Below are 16,922 nucleotides of genomic sequence, written 5' to 3'. Positions count from 1 at the left end.
TAACCAGAGTTTGATCCTCGGTGGGTGTGTCGCCGAGTGGGGAAAACGGTTAGAAATGTGAACGGGTTGGCGGTGTACACGGGGCTTCTGTTTAGGGCTACGCTTCCTCCTCACAGTCACCCAGTCGGCCTGCTTTCCCGGCTGCTCGGGATCTGCTGGAAGGGAACTAACGGCGGCTAAGCTACCTTGGTCCGCACCGACTACAGGGGCCTGGCTAGCTGTAGAATTTTCCACGGTGCGGAGCCGAGTCTCCAATTCGCCCAGCCTGGCTTCCAAAGCTACGAATAAGCTACACTTATTACAAGTACCATTACTGCTAAAGGAGGCCGAGGAAAAACTAAACATTTCACACCCAGAGCAGAAAAGTGCGGGAGAGACAGGAGAAGACGCCATGCTAAATCGGCTAATCGGTGAAACAAATCGTTATCTAGTTATCTAGATCAATCTAACTGTGCAGATTAAACAGCTAACAGATACAGCAAAACACCGCTGTGCTCCGGAACAGGAAGTGATACAATACCGCAGTGAGAGCCAACCACCAGTAGAGGTGGTTGGCTCAACTCTGTCCAGAGACCTCATGAATCCATAAGCTCTTTTCAGGTGCTTCTCAATCTCAAAGGCAAAGGACCTACAGGCATGTAGGTCAGTGCAGAGGTCTCTACAAGTTCAACACTTTCACCAGGTAGAGATACACTTCTGATGCCTGAGTCCAGGAAGTCATTAAAAGCCTGAATCTTAGTCTTGATCCACGACAATCTCAAACCCAGGCACCGTGATTCCTCTCTCAGCTTCTCAAGTGGTGCAATCAGAGCATCCATTGACTCTGCAAAGATCACAGCATCATCTGCGAAGTCGAAGTCAGTGAACCTTTACCCCCCGACAAAAGCACCCAAGTCACTGGTTTTCCACAACTGTACCCAACACCAAGTCCAACAGTGCAGTAGCTAGAATACACCCCTGTTGAATGTCAGTTTTCACTGGGAAAAATCTGAGTCTCTGCCTCCACTCCACACAGCACTCACAGTACCTGTGTATAGTCTGGCTATGATGTCCAGTAACTTTTTGGGTATCCCACAAATTCTCAGGATCAACTGAATCAAGCGTTTTGGGAAAATCAACATAGGCTGCAAAGAAGCGCTGCCAATATTAACGCTTGTGTTCCAGGTATAATTACAGGGCAAAAATACGGTCAATAGTTGGCTTCTTGGGTGTGAAGTCAGACTGTTCTGGACGCTGAGCAGAAAGTACACTCAACAAAAATATAAACGCAACAGTTTTGGTTTTGCTCCCATTTTGTATGAGATGAACTCAAAGATCTAAAACTTTTTCCACATACACAATATCACCATTTCCCTCAAATATTGTTCACAAACCAGTCTAAATCTGTGATAGTGAGCACTTCTCCTTTGCTGAGATAATCCATCCCACGTCACAGGTGTGCCATATCAAGATGCTGATTAGACACCATGATTAGTGCACAGGTGTGCCTTAGACTGCCCACAATAAAAGGCCACTCTGAAAGGTGCAGTTTTGTTTTATTGGGGGGGATACCAGTCAGTATCTGGTGTGACCACCATTTGCCTCATGCAGTGCAACACATCTCCTTCGCATAGAGTTGATCAGGTTGTCAATTGTGGCCTGTGGAATGTTGGTCCACTCCTCTTTAATGGCTGTGCGAAGTTGCTGGATATTGGCAGGAACTGGTACACGCTGTCGTATACGCCGGTCCAGAGCATCCCAAACATGCTCAATGGGTGACATGTCCGGTGAGTATGCCGACCATGCAAGAACTGGGACATTTTCAGCTTCCAAGAATTGTGTACAGATCCTTGCAACATGGGGCCGTGCATTATCCTGCTGCAACATGAGATGATGTTCTTGGATGTATGGCACAACAATGGGCCTCAGGATCTCGTCACAGTATCTCTGTGCATTCAAAATGTCATCAATAAAATGCACCTGTGTTCTTCGTCCATAACAGATGCCTGCCCATACCATAACCCCACCGCCACCATGGGCCACTCGATCCACAACATTGACATCAGAAAACCGCTCACCCACACGACGCCACACACGCTGTCTGCCATCTGCCCTGAACAGTGTGAACCGGGATTCATCCTTGAAGAGAACACCTCTCCAACGTGCCAAACGCCGGCGAATGTGAGCATTTGCCCACTAAAGTCGGTTACGATGACGAACTGGGAGTCAGGTCGAGACCCCGATGAGGACGACGACAGGCAGATGAGCTTCCCTGAGACGGTTTCTGACAGTCTGTGCAGAAATTCTTTGGTTATGCAAACCGATTGTTTCAGCAGCTGTCCGAGTGGCTGGTCTCAGACGATCTTGGAGGTGAACATGCTGGATGTGGAGGTCCTGGGCTGGTGTGGTTACACGTGGTCTGCGGTTGTGAGGCTGGTTGGATGTACTGCCAAATTCTCTGAAACGCCTTTGGAGACGGCTTATGGTAGAGAAATGAACATTCAATACACGAGCAACAGCTCTGGTTGACATTCCTGCTGTCAGCATGCAAATTGCACACTCCCTCAAATCTTGCGACATCTGTGGCATTGTGCTGTGTGACAAAACTGCACCTTTCAGAGTGGCCTTTTATTGTGGGCAGTCTAAGGCACACCTGTGCACTAATCATGGTGTCTAATCAGCATCTTGATATGGCACACCTGTGAGGTGGGATGGATTATCTCAGCAAAGGAGAAGTGCTCACTATCACAGATTTAGACTGGTTTGTGAACAATATTTGAGGGAAATGGTGATATTGTGTATGTGGAAAAAGTTTTAGATCTTTGAGTTCATCTCATACAAAATGGGAGCAAAACCAAAAGTGTTGCGTTTATATTTTTGTTGAGTATAGTTGGAACTGAATCCTATTAAGAATAATCCTTGCAAGCACCTTCCCCAGCACAGAGTGCAGTAAGACACCCCTATAGTTGTCCCAATAGGATCACCCTTTCCTTTCCAGATTGGGACACGTCCTTTCTTCCCTTCTGTAGGAATGATACCTGTCTCCCAGACTGAAAAAAAAAATTGTTTGCAATGCCAGGAGAACAGCATCTTCATCCACCTGGAGGAGCTCAACTCAAATGCCACAAATCCCTGGAGCTTTCCCCACCATCATTTGTTTCACAGCTTTTGTCATCTCACCATGATTTGGTGGTTCACAACTGAATAGAGAATCAGCTCTAAGGACCCTGGCATCAGAAATGTCTAACATCGCAGCAGGAGGATCAGATTTATACACCTGCTCAAAGCAGCTGGCCGTAGGTTTTCAGAGTCCTCTTGTCTAATCTAAGTTTGTCCTCATTATTTGAATGTTTAATATGGTCAGTTACATGATGATAGCACGCATTGCTTTTGCATTGTTGTGGCAACAAGCCATGCTACATTTTACAAGGTGCATGCCTAGGCTATCTTTTCTAAAATGTAGAGGATGCACACCTTTCTTGCACAAGGCATGGGGAATATTGCGCCATCAGCCCGTGCCAAGTGATCTGCACACGTGAGCAGTGGGTGTACAGTGCCTGTGACAGTGCAAATTATGACCTGCATAAGCCAGGAGTGTGGGCCGCCACCGTGACACAGGTGACTAGCATGTGCCAATCACTCCTGATTAGCATGTGATGCAAGCCAGGAGTGTGTATAAAAAGAGGCCTACATCTACCTCACGTTCCGATGTCAGTGTTCCCGTATCAGCACAGCCAATATCACTTCATGCCTCTCCTCGGCTTCTATCATCTGCCTGTGGAGGTCCACCACCCTCAGACGTTGCGGTGATAGTGACAGCCTTTGGCACTGTCAGCCCTAATCCTGTATGCACTGTGCCTACGTTTTTTGCACAGCTTTATTTGTGAAAATCGTTCAATATTCAAATACTATCAACAATAAAAATGGCTTGTGTGGACGTGGCATATCATTTCATACCAGCCTCGAGGCTGAGCCACTGTCCAAGGTTCTGAAAGAGTGAAAATGCCCACTGTGGGTCTGTGCTGCATTATAGCACAGCGCTCCAGCACCCATCACCCTGAGGTCACGTCTGATCACATCAACTGTGTCAGATGATTCGGGGGGGGTTACTATACAATATAATCCTCTTGGCGCACGCTTCTTCCCTTCTCCACTGGTACACGATCTCCCCAATATATATACCTGGAGTCTTGCCAGTTGTGTTGCATGTGCTATGTGCAGGCCACACTTATAGGTGGAAAGTGAGACATACGTCTGTCTTGTAGGCCGCACAAACAGCAAGTGTGCAGTACTTCCGAAGCACGTCACCCGTACAGGCCACGTACATGCTGTATGTGCTCTTGATTTTTCACCAGACTGTAGAATTTCTATGTCCAGGACCAAAAGTCTCCATTGGCAGTCTGTGACCTTCTATGGCACTGCACACACGCAAGTGATGCACACATCTCATGTACGGTTTTGCCACTTTTTCCCCTGTGGACTGCCAGTAGCACCACATATGGAGAGAGAGAGAGAGCGAGAGAGAAATGAGGCTCAAAGGTGAATGTTCCTTGACTGACCTGGCAAAGCCTACACCACGGCTGTTTCCACTGTAGTCCCGTAGGATGCGTGTGGAGACTACTTGGCCAAAGGGCTGCAACATGTTCTCCAACTCCTTCTCATCCATACACAGCGGCAGGTTGGAAATATACAGATTGGTCGGGTCCTGCTCCTGTTGCTGGTCATAAAAGTGAGTGAAGAGGAAAAAATTAATTGATTGCATAATTAATATGTTCTGCATATGTTCTGTAAAAGTGAAGCCTGAGGGATGAGACAATGCAGTGAAAATAAACACTTACCAAAATGTAAATAAATAAAAATCTCATGAAATACATCTCTGCCAGTTATAGCAATTAATTTCTAACCGATTAATAATTTATATATTACTTAGATAAGGAAACACCTTAAACACCTCTGTCCAGTGACCTCATGACCCCATAAAAGCTTCCCAGGAATATCGTGTTGCCAAAGGTGGAGAACCCAGAGACGTGAGGTTCCAGAAAGTCACCTGGTCAATTAACGCTTTGTGAAAAATCAGTATAGGCTAAAACAAGCACTGCTCATATTCGCGCTTGTGAGCATTTTGAAAACCTACGTCAATGATTTAACAGGTGGAAAAGAAAAAGGATTTACCAACTGAAAATAGAAATAAATAATGTTTTTTAAAATCCCAGTAGAGGAAAACATGCTAAATTCTCAAAATACTACACTTTGCAAGGTATCAAATGCCTCTAACTGAATGGCTCATATGACATCTGTGTAACTCAAAAAGCAGGTGCATGTGCAGTATAATCTCACATACAAATGTTTGTGTTGTATGTATAGTTCATCCTTTGCACTACTAAATGATGGGCACGGTGGTTAACTAATGACCCAAATTATACAAACTTTGTAAAAACATCAAGTGTTGCCTGAATTAGATGACATTACATTTTGGGTTGGTTCTTCATAATAATGGAGCAAACCCAGAATTGTTAAAAATAGGCATTGAAAGACCATGCTAATGCATATTTTAACGTAATTGGGTGTTTAAGCGATAACAGCGTTACTCACTCAGTGGTCACTTTATTAGGTACACCTACCTGTTCAGTTACTCATTAGCAACATCTAAGCCAATGCATTTAGGTATGTAGGTGTGATCAAGAAGATCTGAACTTCAAACCAAACACTGGAATGAGGTAGAAAATATATTTAAGTTACTTCGAATGTGTGGTATGGTTATTGGTGAAAGATGCTTATTTGAGTGATTCAGAAATGGCTGATCAACAGATTCACACACATACAACCATCGTGGGTCAGCAGAAAATGGTCAGAAAAAGCACAAACATCCAGTGCACGGCTTGCATTACAGTTTTTGGTCACTGAGCTGTAGGACACACTAGGTATTAAGAATGTGAGTCCTAAGAAAGGTGGTGTGGAAAATGATGCCATGAAAGCAAAGTGTGACTAAGATTATGCAGTTTTATATTTGAAAAAAGTCACTGTAAACAAAAGTAAATCTATGAATAAAAGGTATTTGTTTTCAACGATGCTGTAGAAGTGCAGTTCTTTAGAAATGAAACAGGTGTTGGATCCGGTTATTCTTTTTGTATGTTCACAATTGTCTGGAAATCTGTTAAAGCGAAGCAGAACAAATTAAAACAAATACTTAATGTTTTGTAATGTTTTTAATCTACTGTAAGAGGCAATTTAATTTAAAGTTAAATATGATGTGAAATTCACATTTCATTATTTTGTGTCATATTTCATATCACACATAGGCCATGAATAATGTTTAAAACGTTAAAAACACATTAATATTGGATGGACAGTGTTTGCTGCGGTGTTCAAAACTTACATACAGTATCTTTGATGTATAAGCAGCAGAGAGCTGTGTCAGCACTTTAGCACCGTGAGACAGTGTCAAATGTAAACTATGTTTCTGCTTAATTGTTTTTGAATTGGATTACAGCTCTTGTCATTCACATTGGAAGAATTTAATCTGCAGCATGTTTTTTTTTCTTTTTTTGACTAATCAATCAATCAATCAATTTTTTTATATAGCGCCAAATCACAACAAACAGTTGCCCCAAGGCGCTTTATATTGTAAGGCAAGGCCATACAATAATTATGTAAAACCCCAACGGTCAAAACGACCCCCTGTGAGCAAGCACTTGGCTACAGTGGGCGGAATGTGTCGCACCAGACCACCTTCAATATTTTGTAAATTTTGTTTGATTTTTGTGCAAATTAAAGCACGTCATAAAGCATCACTTTGTACAGATTAAAAATTATTGTAAGCAGTGTCGCTATTCGGTGAACATTCCATACGTGTTTTCTTACACCAACTCATATAAAACATCAAATTATTAATAAGTAATGTAATGTAATGTAATACATTGGGAGAATTTTCTTCTTAAACATGCATGCAGTGCGGCCTCTTATATGGAGACAAAAAAGTAAAAAAAAGTAAGTTAACCAATTCCAAACTTTCTAGGTGGAGTGAAACAGGCTTGTCCGCTGTTGTATGCCGTAACCAGGGAAGAGGGATAGAAGCAGCGACTTGCAGCAATGAGGACAAACAAAACCGACAGTGTGCATCCCAGGGATGTGCCATCGTAAATGCTATATACTGCATGCAACTTTCTTGATTTTGCGTCAGGATGGCATAAGTGCGAACACCGCACTGAGTGGTGGTTTTCTGGGTGAAAATGCCTGTTAATAGCAGAGGTGAGAAAATGAATGGCCAGACTGGTCTGACCTCATAAAAATGGCAACACTAGCTCAAATAACCACTTATTGTAATAGCTCAGACAGAAGACCTCAACACAAAGAGCCACAGCGATGGTGTGAAAAAGCTGGTTTTATTCAAGCAGTCCCAGCAAGTAGCATCAAAGCACGAACAAACAGTTGACAGTGTCCTGAGAGGCAGCAGGCATAAAGCTAGACAATCTGGCAAAGAGGTAACACTGACAGAGGTTATGAAGGCCACTAAACAAATAAATGCAGAAGTGCAGAGACATATGAACCCAGAAGACCAGAAACAGGAAGTTAGGCTAACAGAGTGAACACAGAAGAGATGTGCAGGACATCGTCTAACACAGGAGAGATTATCACTAGAAATTGTGGAAAGAAACAAACAACTTATGCAAAAGAGCATCTCTGAACACACAACAATTGGAACTCCAATTGGAAGTAGATGGGCAAAAGCAGCAGAAGACCACAGCAGGTGCACAGAGTTGGATATAGTGACGCAAGAAGGTGGAGTCATGTCTGGCTCTGTGCCATCAAGGAGCAAGTGCTGCCATTACCAAAGAGGGCAAAAAGCGATGTTTGAATTAGTGAGCTATTCTTGAAAAATCATCCTTCACTACCATGGTAGACGTTATACAGAACACTGCGTGACTGAGAATAAAGCATCCAAAAGAGACAAGATGATGAAGACTATCCTTTTTTAGGACAGTAATAAGTTCAGTACAGCAGTAAAATTGGCCACCAAAAAGTGGAAAACATGCATGTGAAATTGTTTTTCTGGAGAATTGTGAACAAATGTATTGAAAGTTCAAGACTGTTGGTGATAATTGCAGTGGTTTTGGGTGACCTTTGGCCTGTTGGCGTAACGTACAAACGGATAATTCTTTTTTCACAATAAAAATATTGCAACCATGTTATATTCTGTGTGGATTTTACTTAAATGCATGTTTGCATTCACTCTCTTTAATCCCACAGTCAACTCCAGAGTGTGCAGTGAGCATTATTTTGTGCCAAGCTGGAAATTTCACGTCATTATGATCTTGGGACAACATCATCATGAGAATTTATCCGTGGATTTATGTACATTGCATGATGCACCGCGCTGTATTTAGCAATGATTGATCACGAAGCCCCTCTATTTCTGCCAGGAAGGTAAGAAATTGAACTCATTCTAATTTAATTAATATTTTAATTAAGAAGCAAACCACAAACAGGTAGCTACAGCATTTATGGTCCATGAAAGCCCAGTGTAAGTATTGCACATCCAGGTACTTCATGTCCTTTTTGCCCCGTTTGGTAATGGCGGCAACAACGTTACGTTAGCGGTATAGGAAGTGCACACTCTACCTTCGCTATATCCACCTCTGTGAGTGGATATCGCTGCTATGGGCTCAGGACAGGAAACTCTTAAGACATGGCACAGGCCCATCAAAACTGGGAGGATAGAAGACTGAAAAACAACTCTGCCAGGTGTTAACAGCTTCAATTTCTGCTGCAATATTTAGAAGGTAGCATCAGAATTTGGTGTAAACAACATGGAAGCATGGATCCATTCTGCTTTGTATCAACAATTCAAACTGGTGGTGAAATGGTGTGGAAACTATCTGATGCGACTGCTCTCAATATGAACCAAAAGTCTCTGAGAAGTGTTTCTAGCACCTTGCTGTATGTCAATCTTTCAATCTTTGTATGTCACAAAGATTGAAAGCAGCTAAGGATGTTCTGAACTAGCCCAGTACTTCCAAAGTGTACCCAGCGAAGTGCCCAGTGAGGGCGTCTACTTTCATCTGTGAAATTTGTCAGTGTAGCGTAGTGTGCCGAGTAATGTGGGATTAAAAGCCGGAGGAACAAATGTATTTTTCCAACATTAATAAAGTCTTCTGCCTGGATTATGAAGCAACTCAGCATCTCTAAGGCCTTCCTTAGAATCAGCAGGAGAGCAACATTGCCTAGCAACCGTAACACAAAGTCCGTTCAGCCGTGTTTATTCCAAACAGAGATGATGCATGCAGCTCTCAGGAGAGGAACTCCTCATCAGTGAACTCTCACCCACAAAACATAAGTACAGGCAGGGAAATATAAAGAGCAGGAGATTTTCTGCTGCTCACCAAGAGGAAAATCACAGACATGGTGCAGAAATACTCTGGTTTCCAACTACAATACAATATTTTTTAAAAATTCATTACATGAGAATATGAGAAGTTTGCCTTCGTATTGTTTTAATCAGTCACACGGGATCAAAGCGGATCAAAGCGGCACGCTGTATAGTGCAGTGTGTGATGGGTAACTGTTAATATTCAGTGACCTTGTGATAATAATCTGCACTAAATACACGATAATCTAACCAGGATGAAGGCAGCATACTGCTGGTCCTGTGTGGCTGACTGGCAGGTTAACGTGACATCTGGTCACACTGAATGTAAATGGGGTCACAGGAAGAGCAGCTTGTCAGCTGAAGCCATGTCGTTCAGAGGTCTAATGCCATACTCTGACAGACACACACAAGTACCAAACTCACCTTGGCCATCTGGACTTGAATGCCGCTGGTTTTCAGAGCGTGTACGGCCTTTAATGCGGCTGCAGGGCTGTCAAAGTCTACAAAGCCATAACCTGTATGTGGAGAACAACAGAGGATTACAGTTAAACATGGAGTTTTGGCATTTAAATTAAATCCAAAATGCAAACTGCACATCAACTACACTGTAAAAAAAAAAAAATAAATAAAATAAAATTAATTCTGTTGTTTTTCGGGGGGGGGGGGGGGGGGGGGGGGGATCACTGACCTTTACATTTGTTGGTTGTCTTGTCCAGAATTGCCTTCGCTGACTGAATCTTCCCATACCTGAGCACACATTGAAAGTTACCGTTAAAGTAAAGTAACGACCTGATCCCAGATAAGTGGTTGAAGATGAGTGAGTGAGTGAGAGTGAGTGATCACTTGCATATAGTCAAATCCCTGTATATAGTTTCCTGCTTTCTTATAACTAAGCAACAAATACAAGAGAAAACCGTCCAAACACACATTTTCTAGATCACATCGAGCCTGACATGGTGAAGTGGAAATTAAAAATAAAGTGAGACAGAATTTAACAGAAAATATATCAGAAGATGTTGCAGAGGTTGCATTTCTTGTTATTAAAATATTATTTCTTTTTACACACAGACACACCTATATTAACGTGTACAGTTTCACAAACTTCTTTCATGTCACGTCTGGGAGCAGGTGCGCGTCACCAAATCCACCACATCACAGAACCGCAGTGGGTCTGCGTGGCAACTACCAAAGCAGACAACTGGTCCATCTCACCTCATGGCATCATCTATCTATGGCAGCAGCCAAATGAAGTGTGTGCATCTGCCTGGTTTTCTCCAGCCACTGTGGCGGCCCTCAACACTGAGGCACAAACATGCTGGATCACGCTCACAGAAACAAACCGCATGGCCAACTCTCGTAGCTAGCGTTCCTTCACAATGCAAATTGTTAGCAATTGTGAGTACGAAATTTTATCATCCTCGCACGGTGTTTGTGCACACTGGTGCATGAAACCATCGCCACGGTATCGTGCACGGCTGTCCGACTGTGTGTCCCTCCCGACAGCAGGTGGAATGTTTCGTGGTTCCCCATTTCGTATTTTGTTTGCGGATTTTCGGCTGGCTTCTGCTTCTTTCACCCAACTTCATGTTATATGTGAAGGGACCCTTAGCCGTGCACCACACACACACACACACAGATTGTTTTTGTTGCTTTTTCTCTATTCACTGGCTTTTCTTTAGTTTATGATTGCAGAAGTGAACCCTCGCACTACATACCTTCTGTCTTGCAAGAATAAATTGCATATATGCGTATTAATGTTCATAAATGGTTCTGCCAATGTGGCACTTACCATTACTATATATGCAGACAGGGAAGAAAAAAAAAAGTGAAACCTCCAAAAGAACCATTTCTTTCTGCCTCTCTGATGACTCAATTTCACACTTAGTGAAAGTAGAGTTTACATCCTGTGTTGTTTTTGTTTGTTTGCTTGCTTGCTTGCTTGCCCCCCTACACACACACACACACTGCTGTGTTGTTCTCTGCTGTGTGATGAAGCAGAGTTGGCTTCAGAGCACCACACACACACACACACACACATACACACACACACACACACACACACACACACACACACACACACACACACACACACACAGGTTTGACATACAAAAGACTATTTTAGGAAGACTATCTGAGGGTGTGTCTACACCCTCTCATGGCTAAATGTGAGCAGACACTTTTGGGATTAGTGACATTTATGGAGGAAAACTAGCATAGGGGTTAGCACTGTTGCATCACAGCAAGAAGGTTGTGGGCTCCAGTCCAGTTGAGCTGCAGCTGTGCTGAAGTTTGTGCGTTGCTGTCCGAATCCAGCACACAGACTGAATGCACAGCTTAAAATCACCATTCAGGCCTTCTTGCTGTGAAAAGCACTTTCATTTCTGCTTTGTGCTGGGAACATGAACAAAGCACGTGGAAGCAGGATCCAAATATCTGCTGCTGCTGGTGACATGGGTAAACCCCACTGTGCATGTGCTGGTGATCCACAGGGAAAAACAAAAACATCAGCGCCAGATCAGAAATATTTTATTCCCCCCCTCCCCAAAATAAATAAATAAAGCTAAATTAGTAATGATTTTAAAAAGTTCTGAAAAGTGATAAAGAGCTTTTTTTTCCTGTTAAACAAAAGTCAAACATGTTCATCACTTGTCTTATATTAGTAACTTGGTTTAACAAGCCAGCACTCAGCTGAGGTCGCCCGCCTATTATGCTGATATGGCATGTTGACAAATTAAACAAACAAGCATGGACGGACACATGGAGTCCATGTTAATGTTCCCCTACGTCATGACACGAGAGTGAAAAATGAGTGGAAAAAGGACAAATAATACAGGAAAGACTCCATTTCCATTAATTTTTATGTGTGAACTTGACCCTAAGATCCAAGGTCAAGTGCAGTTGGCTCAAAGCTGCTGGGATGAATGATTTGCTCTTGGTGTTCAATTTTCAATTTCAATTTATTTTCATTTATACAGCACCAAATCATTACAAAGTTGCCTCAAGGCGCTTCACACAAGTAAGGTCTAACCTTACCAACCTCTAGAGCAAGTAGACAGGTGAAAAACTCCCTCTGATGATTTGAGGAAGAAACCTCAAGCAGACCAGACTCAAAGGGGTGACCCTCTGCTTGGGCCATGCTATCAACACAATAGACAATACAGGAAATTATACAGGAAATTTTGGGAGTCCATGTTGGTGCACAAGACGGGAGGCCTGCAATGCAAAGCTAGGCTTTAGAAGAGAAATTTGGTGCTGAGAAGGCAAAATATACACAAAAAGTTCTATTTTTTCTTATCCATTTGTATGTTTGACCTTGTCCCAGAGGTTCAGGGCCAAATGTAGTATGCTAAAGGGAGTCAGGTGCATGATTTGCTATAGGAACTCAATATAAACCTCAGCTCTGGAATTGATATTTTAAGAGAAAGTGAAATTTTGGGTGAGATAATGGGTGTCTTTGTCAACCGTTATCTCAGATGACCTCATATGAGCAAACATCACATTTGTGTTTATTTACAATATGATACAGGTAAATAATGACTCAGAAAGGAGGAACAGGGAAGTCTAGGGCTCTCAAAATGTGACACATGCAAGGATGGACGACGAACACATGGAGTCCATTTCAGTGGTCCATGTTCGTTTGTGTGTATCCAGGAGTGTAAAAATGGTTGATTCATTTTGTTTTTACATTCAAGGAACAGATTCTAAAAAAATGAAATGTTGAGCAAATGAGATAATTATTAATTGGTGATATTTTACAAAAGCACTTTTTTAATCAACCTCTTACATGTTTAATGTTCAACATCACTTAAGTCCCACAATTCACAGAGATTCTCCTGATTTCAGCATCATTTAGGCCTGACACAGCTCATTTAAGACATGTGTGACATAAAGAACAGAAAAAAAAAAAAAAAACTTCCTAAATGCTGTGATTTTACCTCAGATAATTAAAAGACCCCTACCCCCACATACACACATGCACACTCTTTGTCCCTCAGGCCATCAGACTGTACAACTCCTCACTCGGGGGAAGGATGACCATTGATTGGAGTGAGCGAGAAGCAGGAAAAGAAAGTGAATGAAGTTTCTTCATCAACGATTTTGCATTTCTGAGCAAAACTCCTCACTTTTTTCTACTCTATGTGCCCCGTGATTTAAAGGGCGTTTCTTTTTCAGTTCAGTTTCAGTTTATTGCCATTTGCAGTAGAAAAACCACATTGGAATTTCAACAACTTATTCTCATACATATATTTGATTAATTTAGATTAATTAATCAGAAAAACCAAACACCCACACAGTCATATCTGTGCAAAAATTGAATGTAATAGTTCAAGTTTTCAGTCAGAATCCTTCTTCAAGAATAAACAGGCAACAACTGACTGCAGCAATACAAAGTTCTGGGAGAACGTCTCTCAATCAGCCTGAATGCAAAACACCTGCATCCAACAGAACCTGTGCAAGAAGGCATCAAGAAAATTGTGGTCCTATATGTAGTGGAGTTTTATTTATACTGGGCAATTGTGAACAGATAAAACAGAGTAAAAATTTAAGCTAAAAAATAATAATAATGGTCAATTTAAGTGGGGCTGAGGGACTGCTGCTGCCAAATTTTGATTGGCTCCACCTCGAGCGGATGGCATCTCACACACACAAACTTCGGAGCCCAGTTCATAGGCCGCTGTTGCTTGTTTTCTACACTTTATAATAAAGTACTACAATTACGTATTTTTAATACTTCATGAAAACCGTGCACTGCAGGTGGCACAGCCTGAATTTAGAGCATGCACCTGTGATAAGGAAGAGGTTTCTCTCAGAACAAATGAGCCTTGATGGCTGACTGTCAGACAACCACATATAAATGTGTTTGTCTGTCTGTATGTGGCCCTGCGACAGACTGGCGTCCTGTCCAAGGTGAACCCAGCCTCACGCCCTTTGATTGCTGGGATAGACTCCAGCCCCCCTGTGACCCTCAATTGGAGTAAGCGGGTATAGAAAATGGATGGATGTCCACATACAAGCTTCATATTTCTTCTTGTTTAAAGGGAATGTATCCTTGCCACTGGTGCCTTGTGCTTGCTGATGAGGGAATATTGGGTCTCCATAAAGTACATAATACAGAGTATGATATTGGGTCTCCATAAAGTACATAATACAGAGTATGGTCGAGACCTGTTGTACCAAGAGCTGATGACTTTTTCCACTTGGTATTGTAGAAATAAGATTGAACTGAATAAACACACTTGTATGCTGATACATGAGCACTCACTGGTGACAGAGCTTAACCAGGTCCAGGTCTGTGGTGGCTGGAGGCAGGCCGCGGATGTAGAGGTTGGTTTTGCTGAGCTGCTCCGGGCCTGTGCTGCTGCTGTTGCTGCTGCTGCTAGGACTGGACGGAGTCATTGGGTAGGACTGCACACACAAAACACGCAGAACATTTTTCAGAGTCTCACTTAATCTGAGGTGTGCAGTGACGCCATTTCATTTATACTTAAATGACAATTTTTACTCTTTAGTGCCACTTCCAAAGAGGAAAAGTTTTCAGATGCTTTGTTTGTCAGCAGATATAGCAAAAGGACATCAAGAGATATCAATAAAACATGGTGGAGAGGTAAACCCCAGATCAAAAAAGACCTGATTTGATTTTGAAGATGTGTGATTTTAAATATCTACCACTAATTTCCATATTAATATCACACCATAGGGGTCTTTTTTTTGGCCAATGTTTCTTTTATGTATTTATTTTATCAACCAGTGTTTCTTAAAGAATATACAGTGGTGCTCAAACATTTGAACACAACTCTGGCAGAATTTCAGTTTTTTTGGCCATTTTTCAGAGATTATCAATGATAACAAGCTTTTCATGCTCCTTTGTGGAATCATCTGCAAGTGGATATCAGAAAGTCAGAATCTGTTGAATTCTTTTAAACAAAAACATAATTTTCCCTGCTGCACATTTTCTGTATGGTTTATTAATACTTTTACTACTATTAGAACTTTCTACCTGTAAGCGGCAAGGCCGAAAACCAACACTGAACGCCCATGACCTTTGATCCCTCAGGCGACACTGCATTAAAACCTGACATCACTGTGCAAAGGATCTTGCGGCGTGGGCTCAGGAATACTTCAGAAAACCATTGTCAGTTAACACAGTTCGTCGCTACATCTGCAAGTGCAAGTTAAAACTCTACCATGCAAAGCAAAAGCCATACATCAACAACATCCAGAAACACTGCCACCTTCTCTGGGCCCGAGCTCATTTAAAATGGACAGACGCAAAGTGGAAAAGTGTGCTGTGGTCTGATGAGTCCACATTTCTAATTGTTTTTTGGAAATCATGGACGTTGTGTCCTCCGGACAAAAGAGGAGAAAGACCATTCAGACTGTTACCAGCGCAAAGTTCAAAAGCCAGCATCTGTGATGATATGGGGGTGTGTTAGTGCCCATGGCATGGGCAACATACACATCTGTGATGGCACCATCAATGCTGAAAGGTACATCCAGGTTTTGGAGAAACACATGCTGCCATCCAAGCAATGTCTTTTTCAGGGACGTCCCTGCTTATTTCAGCAAGGCAATGCCAAGCCACATTCTGCACGTGTTACAACAGCGTGGCTTCATAGTAAAAGAGTGCGGGTACTAGACTGGCCTGCCTGCAGTCCAGACCTGTCGCCTAATGAAAATGAGTGGCGCATTATGAAGCGCAAAATACGACAACAGAGACCCCGAACTGTTGAACAACTGAAGTCATACATCAAGCAAGAATGGGAAAGAATTCCACCTACAAAGCTTCAACAATTAGTGTCCTCAGTTCCCAAACACTTATTGAGTGTCGTTAGAAGAAAAGGTGATGTAACACAGTGGTAAAAATACCACTGTCCCAGCTTTTTTGAAACGTGTTGCAGGCATCCATTTCAAAATGAGCAAATATTTGCACAAAAACAATAAAGTTTATCAGTTTGAAAATTAAATATCTTTTCTTTGTGGTATATTCAATTGAATATAGGTTGAAGAAGATTTGCAAATCATTGTATTACATTTTACACAACGTCCCAACTTCACTGGAATTGGGGTTGTACATCCTCTTGAACTGTTTATCAGCAAGTCTTGTTCACATTTCTAAACCAAACCACACAGTGCTACCCTGCAATACATTTTCTTCCCCTTACTCATTCATTAAAATAGCTTTGAGCCAAGCAAACCCGATCCAGATCAGATCAAAGACAAAGCATACCGGAATTGCACCATCTGTCTATAACCATGTCACAATCTATTCCAAATGTCAAAACCACAAATGCATCTAAAGTAATGTAAAAAGGAGTATTTTTACATAATCATGTGTTTGTGCCTTTTTTTTTCTTTTTTTTTTTAAACTGAAGAACTGAACACAGAAACAGCTGCTTTTTTTTTTTTTTTTTGTTTGTTTTTTTTGCCATGCAATTTCTATGCAAGTTTTTATTGAGAACATCAAGAATTTCAAAAGGCGCCTCCTCCATTAAAGGCCAGCTACAATTACACACTTCACAGCCACCAGTCACCCACAACACACAAAACTAGTCACACCTACATTGAAAAGTCATTG

The 16,922-nt window shown here is 42.0% G+C and overlaps 1 protein-coding gene across 4 annotated transcripts in view; it reads right to left on the bottom strand.

The window, feature by feature from the left end:
• rbms1a (RNA binding motif, single stranded interacting protein 1a) overlaps positions 1 to 16,922 on the bottom strand; it is a 69,300-nt gene that overhangs the window by 40,280 nt on the left and 12,098 nt on the right. For 3 of the 4 annotated variants that reach the window (XM_034195173.1, XM_034195166.1, XM_034195182.1), the window contains exons 2-5: positions 14,610 to 14,752; positions 10,035 to 10,093; positions 9,770 to 9,861; positions 4,539 to 4,696 (exon numbers count right to left, since the gene is read on the bottom strand). In XM_034195173.1, coding sequence (XP_034051064.1) covers positions 4,539 to 4,696; positions 9,770 to 9,861; positions 10,035 to 10,093; positions 14,610 to 14,752 — 452 coding nt within the window. The remainder of the gene's footprint in view (positions 1 to 4,538; positions 4,697 to 9,769; positions 9,862 to 10,034; positions 10,094 to 14,609; positions 14,753 to 16,922) is intronic. The other variant, XM_034195191.1, reaches the window with a different exon arrangement.

This window comes from Thalassophryne amazonica, chromosome 2 (assembly GCF_902500255.1).
Source record: "Thalassophryne amazonica chromosome 2, fThaAma1.1, whole genome shotgun sequence".
NCBI classification, from domain to species: domain Eukaryota; kingdom Metazoa; phylum Chordata; class Actinopteri; order Batrachoidiformes; family Batrachoididae; genus Thalassophryne; species Thalassophryne amazonica.
Note: the sequence above shows the minus strand (reverse complement) of the source record. Positions and strands in the feature narration are given on the sequence as shown.